The sequence below is a fragment of the Chlorella variabilis genome (assembly GCF_000147415.1).
Source record: "Chlorella variabilis unplaced genomic scaffold CHLNCscaffold_3, whole genome shotgun sequence".
Classification (NCBI taxonomy): domain Eukaryota; kingdom Viridiplantae; phylum Chlorophyta; class Trebouxiophyceae; order Chlorellales; family Chlorellaceae; genus Chlorella; species Chlorella variabilis.
This window is the reverse complement of record NW_005435085.1, coordinates 1246913-1252396: the sequence shown is the minus strand read 5'-3', so window position 1 is coordinate 1252396 and position 5484 is coordinate 1246913. Positions and strand designations below refer to the sequence as shown.

The following is a 5484-nucleotide window of genomic DNA, read 5'->3' as shown; positions in this document are numbered from 1 at the left end:
AGCCCCCCCCCCCCCCCCCCCGCCCCTGCCGCCGCCGCAGTCTGGCCCCGGCGGCGCCTCCAAGAAGAACGAGGACGACTTCGACCTGGAGGCGGCGGCGCTCACGGGCGGCGGCACCCTGTTCAAGCCGCTGGCCGGCCTCGTTCGCTCGCTGCCGCCGCCGCTGAGGTGTGTGTGTGTGTGTGTGTGGAGAGGGAGACGGGGGAGGGGCAGCCATTTGCCCTGGCATGCCCTGGCTTTCCGACAAGGGCGGCTGTCTGCCGGCAAGCGCGCACACGCCGGCCGTGCCCTCCCCGTTGTCGACCTGCTGACTGCGTCTCTGGCCGTTGCCCGTCGTCTGGCCCGTGCCCTTGGCCCCGCCCCCTGCAGCAACCCGCGCGTCCAGCCGGCGCTGGTCAGGGCGGCGCTGCAGCTGGACAGGGCGGCCATCGCGGTGGACTCGCGGCCCCAGCTGCGCGCCGCGCTCGCCCTCTACTTCCTGCTGCTCCACATCGTGGCGCTGCTGTGAGGGGGCGCTGCTGCGAGGGAGCCTCCCCTGTGCACGAAGACTCCATGCGCGTGTGTGTGTGAGAAAGAGTGTGTGGATGCGCACGCACACGCTCCTTGTTTCTTTGCTTTCCCCCGATACCTGTCGCCACCTGGCCGCTCCTTTCCCCCACGCTCATCCCTGTTTCAACCCATGCCCGCCGCATCCTCCGAGCCACGAGGCCACACCTGTGTTGGTGTTTACAACGTTACGCAAAAGGTCACGAGCAGGCAGGGAGGGAGGCAGACAGGCAGGTCCTGGCTGTGGCATGGCAACATGCTGGCTGCGGCCGCGGCAGGGCTGCCGAAGCAAGCACGGCGGGGGGCGTCAGCGGCAGCCGACGGAGGCCAGGACACACATGTCCTCTTCCGCCAGCGAGCCGGCGGTGCCCATGCGCACAAACTCGGCAAAGCTCTCGTTAGGCACCATGAGCTCCAGGCAGTACATGCGTCCCGCTGCGCCCACGTCTATGCCGTGTACCGCCCCAGGCCGGAACACAACAACGTCGCCGGCCGAGACTGCGGGCGGGGGGCGGGCAGGGGACGGGGCACGGGTTGGGAGGCGGCGGCGCAGGGCTGGCGGCGGTGCCAGCGGCCACCCCAAGCCCACCCCGCCCACCCGGGTGGTGCAATGTGCGAGCTGCGGGCGGGCACGCCGCCGGCCTGCGCCCACCTGGGAAGCGCTCGCTGCCGCAGAAGCCGGTGCCCTCGCCCGCCAGGATGAAGAAGAGCTCGTGGGCGTGTGGGTGCACGTGCGGCGTGGTGCGGTGGTTCTTCTCAAACACCTGTGCGGCAGGAGGGAGCAGGGGCGGATGGATGGGAACCACCAGCAGTGCGTGCAGGCACGAGGAGCAAACAGAGCAGGGGGCAAACGGCAGCGGGAATGCCGCACGCAGTGTGGCAAGACGCCTGCCTCGTTGCTGCCGCGCTCCTTACCTCGATTCCAGAGATGAAGGGCACCCGCGGCGCGGTGTAGGGGTCAAACTGCACCGCCAGCCGGTTGGTCTGGTTTGGCATGCGGAAGGCGGTGAGCTCCGCCAGCGTGCGCTTGGTCACGGGGCACGTGCGCTCCTGCTGCTGCTGCCACCACTCAGCCAGGCTACTGGCCGCGGCGCGCAGGAAGAAGGGCAGCAGCTGCGGGCCGCGGCCCGGCGCGTCCTCGTCGCCGCTGCTGCGCGCGTCCCGCTGCCCCTGCCCCTGCTGCTGCTGGCCTGCCGAGTCTCCACGCAGCGCCTGGCGCGCCGTCTCCTTGGCGCCTGCCAGCAGCTGGCGCGCCACATGCTCCGGCAGGCGCCCCGCCGTGCTGCCGGCCTGCTGCATCAGCGGCTGCAGGGTGGCGGCGGCGCGCGGCTCCGCCTCGCCAGCCTGCTGCTGCTGCTGCTCGAAGAGCTGCTGCGGCATGTAGGCCACCAGCTCAGCCAGCTGCCACCCATCAGCTGCTGCCGGCGAGCTGGAGCCGCCGGGCGATGCGGAGTCCTCGCCGGCGCTGCCCTCTGCCGCCCCTGCGCAGCACGCGGCCGCGCCAGAGTGCATCAGCACCGCGTCCCCCGCCTGCAGCTGCTCCGAGGCCCCTGACCTCAGCAGCTGGCCGCTGCCTGCCAGCACATAGTGCAGCGCATACACGCTGCGGTCGAGGCCAGGGGGTGGCGCAGGCGCTGCGGCCACCGCGGCTGCCGCCGGCTGGGCGGCGTGAAGCTCCAGCGTGAGGGCAAAGGGCAAGCCGTGGTGCGTGGGATGCAGCAGCGGCACAATGGTACGCCCGCCTGCAGGCAGGAGAAGGGAGAAAGGGAGGCCAGCACCTGTTGGCAAGCGGTGGCGGCACGCAGCCGTGGGGGCACCCGATGGCGTGGGGCAGACACCCTCCTTGCAGCCCCGGGCTGCGCCTCACCTGGCAGAGAGTGCACAGGAGCTCCCGCCAGCTTGTTGGCTACGTACTGGGCCGCGCAGGTGGGCGCCACCCTGCGCGGCAGTTTCAGGAGCGAGCTTAGCCGTTCGTTTGCCCGCTCGCAGTCATGCTCCAGGTGTGCAGAGGCGCATGCAACGCTCACCAGGCCCCCGGGGCCCGCTCACCTGCAGTACCGGTAGCTATTGGCCATTGTGGGCTCTCCAGAGGCGGTCCTGAATCCCACGCACCTCCCCACATCAACAGAGAGCATGCAAGGCCTGGAGAAATCGTCATCCCTTCGGGTTTGGTGGCGTACTGCAATTGTGTACCATCATGGGAAGTCGTGGGAAGGTGCCTGCAGCGCAGGCATCCCCATCCTCTCGGTGATTAACTCGCGTGGCCGGCTCCCTGCCCTTGACACGAAACAGATAGCCATGAAGGCTTTCACCCTGCCGCTGCTGGTCGTCTGCGCCCTCTTTGTTGCATCCTCCTGCGCACGGTGAGACCTCCCAATCGGTCTGTGCAGCAGGGCGGTGCCGGACGTGCAGGCCACACCACGCGTGAGAACCTGGGCACAGCAGCCTTGGGCTGGCCAACCTGAGCTCTGCCCTCGTCTCTCCCTGTGTGCAGCCAGGATGGCGAGGCCCAGCAACTGCTGCGGGAGAGCCTGAGGCACCTGCGCCCCGCGGGTGGGTTGGCCGGCAGAGGGCTGTGCGGCACCCGCGCAGCCCGACCAACAGCTGCCCGAGCAGACTCACCCTCAGCCCTGCTCCCCACTAACACTGTACCCCATCTCCACACCAACTTTTCACCCACCCTGCAGGCCGCGCGCTGCAGCAGAGGGCCTACTCCTCTGCCTCTGGCGAGCAGACGGCCACCGCCGTTGCCAAAGCCACCCCCACCACCGCCTCCACCCAGCAGAGCGCCACAGGCGGGGCGGCGCAGGTGCTGGGCATCTCGCAGGTGGGGGATAAGGTGGACGTGTGCCAACGCGGCCCCGCCAACTCCGCCGCCTGCAAGACCCTCACCACCGCAGGCAAGCGGGCAGGGGCCGTAGGCACCCCGCAGCAGCGTGGGGCAGCGACAGGCAGTCGCAGCCCCAGGCACACAACAGGGCACCCCAGTTGGCGTGCTGCCCAGTGCCTGCTTGCTGCGGGCCCCAGCCAACAGCCAAGCACCTCACCTCCCTGGCCCGCCCGCCTCCCCACAAGCCCTCCCAGCAGACAGGTCCACCGGCTGTACCGACATAGCCCCTGACACCGAGTTCACCTGCGCCGAGCAGGCCGGTTTCGGCAAGTGCGGTGAGCTGCAGCGGCAGAGGCCTGCACAGAATGCCGGGCGGCGGTTGCGCGGCCATCATCTCGCCCAGGCACACCTGCCAGGATGCAGGGCTGGCCAGGCATGCGCCGCTGAGGCGCAGCCCTGCCCACTCCAACCATCCCGCTGCTGCCGCATGTCCCTGCCGCTGCCGCAGATGCCGACTTCATCTTCCTGGGCGCCTACTGCCTCAAGTCGTGTAACCGCTGCGGGGGTGGGTGGCCCAGCCCGCCAGCAGGCGTGGACCTGCAAGCTATGGACGTGCCTCCGGAGCAGCCTGCCAGCCTGCCTGCATGCGAGCTGCCTGCTGCCAGCGTCGCAGTGGTGCCTGCGCCGTTGCTCATCCCTCCACTCCACTTTCGCGCTTGCGTGCGCAGACGGCTGCTTCGACACCGCCCCCAGCGGCGCCAGCTGCGTCGCATCCCAGTGCAACTCCACAGAGGTCACCGCCAGCCCCTACTGCCTCAAGACCTGCGGCCGCTGCTACGCGGCTGCCTAGGCGGGTGACGCCGGACCAGGGGTCGCCAGCTGGCGCATGCCGGCTGCCGCCCCCACGCTCGCTCAGCAAGGATGTGCGTGCCAGATCTGTGTGTGTGTCAGGAACCCCGCTATGCATCCCCAGCCAGCTGCACAGTTCCGCGTGAGATGCGATGCCAGAATGCCTTGACTTTCAGATTGGTCGTGTGAAACGATAGCGTGGGAGGTGGGGCACGCCCAGGTGGTGCAGCGGCGGGAGCCGGGTGCCTTTCCTCAACTGGATGCAACCCGTGATGGCATGGCACTGTGGGTCCGTCTGCGCACTCAAAACGCGCCAATGACTCCACCCTGGATTTGCTGCAAGCCGTTTGGCGGCAAGGAGGGCTAGAGGCAGAGCGCCAGCACCGGCGCGGCAGGCGGCGGCGGCCGCTTTGGCCGGAGACGGAACGGAACCTCAGCTCCGCCGGCCGTGGCACCCGCATGCCTGTATCCTCGTCCATTTCTCGGACCAGAAGACGGCTGAGCCGATGCAGCCGTCTGGGGTTGGCTGGCAATGAGCCCAGTTGTTCGAAGGGTGGTTGGCAGTTCTTCTTCCACCTTTTCTGGCCTACCATACCGTACGAAAGGGTTTTCAGATTCAAACCAGAGTGCAGCTGAGGTGCACCCTGCCAGACGCGCCGGTGGCGCAACTCTCCCTTGCACGGCCTGATGGAGCTGCCATCGCTGCCCGCATTCCCCAAGCTGCCCCGCCTGGGCGAGGTGGACAGGAAGGCGGTGGCGGTGGCAGCGGCGGCGGCGGCGGCGGCAGCGGGCACCCTCACCGTCGCGTTTGTGCTGCGCCACCGCCGTCGCAGGCAGCGAGAGCAGCTGGCGCAGCAGCAGCCGGGGCAGCAGCAGGCGGAGGAGAAGCAGCAGCAGGAGCAGCAACCTGGCAGCGAGACCATCACCACGCTGGATGAGCTGCGGGAGCTGGAGGGCCGCAGCGCCGCCGTGCGCGTGCTCTTTGCGCCGGCGGTTGCAAGCGTGGCGGTTGTGAACCAGGGAGCCCAGCTGGCCGCCTTCCTCGCTGCCCTGTGCAAGCTGCGGGGGCTGCGGGAGCTTGACCTGCGTGGCAACGGCCTCGAAACGGTGCCCGCCGCCATCGGCCGCCTCACGGCGCTGACCAGGTGCGGGCGTGGTGGCGGCACCGCAGCCCGGGCTCGCAAGCCGTATGGGCCGGCTGCTGTGGGGAGGTGGTCGACGCACCCCATCCCGCCCCGCCTGGCCGCCGTGCAGGCTCA

At 69.5% G+C, this 5484-nt stretch overlaps 4 protein-coding genes across 4 annotated transcripts in view; 3 read left to right on the top strand and 1 right to left on the bottom strand.

The window, feature by feature from the left end:
- The window catches only part of CHLNCDRAFT_140663 (hypothetical protein), a gene marked incomplete at both ends in the record, with an annotated part of 5691 nt that extends 5183 nt beyond the window's left edge, over positions 1–508 (top strand). The window contains 2 exons of the mRNA XM_005850868.1: positions 41–168; positions 370–508. Of these exons, the coding sequence (XP_005850930.1) occupies positions 41–168; positions 370–508 (267 nt within the window). The remainder of the gene's footprint in view (positions 1–40; positions 169–369) is intronic.
- Positions 509–871: 363 nt separating this feature from the next.
- CHLNCDRAFT_14125 (hypothetical protein) lies at positions 872–1584 on the bottom strand (the record flags this gene model as incomplete). Its single annotated transcript, XM_005850590.1, has 3 exons — positions 872–1044; positions 1199–1310; positions 1462–1584. Coding segments are annotated over 3 exons (408 nt in total), but the record flags the coding sequence as incomplete, so codon positions are not given.
- Positions 1585–2844: 1260 nt separating this feature from the next.
- On the top strand, positions 2845–4226 carry CHLNCDRAFT_140661 (hypothetical protein; the record flags this gene model as incomplete). Its single annotated transcript, XM_005850867.1, has 6 exons — positions 2845–2909; positions 3041–3099; positions 3234–3482; positions 3634–3711; positions 3885–3941; positions 4105–4226. The coding sequence occupies 6 exons, from the start codon at positions 2845–2847 to the stop codon at positions 4224–4226; spliced, it is 630 nt and encodes a 209-aa protein (XP_005850929.1).
- Positions 4227–4912: 686 nt separating this feature from the next.
- CHLNCDRAFT_140660 (hypothetical protein) overlaps positions 4913–5484 on the top strand; it is a gene marked incomplete at both ends in the record, with an annotated part of 3953 nt that continues 3381 nt past the window's right edge. The window contains one exon of the mRNA XM_005850866.1: positions 4913–5428. Coding sequence (XP_005850928.1) covers positions 4913–5428 — 516 coding nt within the window. The remainder of the gene's footprint in view (positions 5429–5484) is intronic.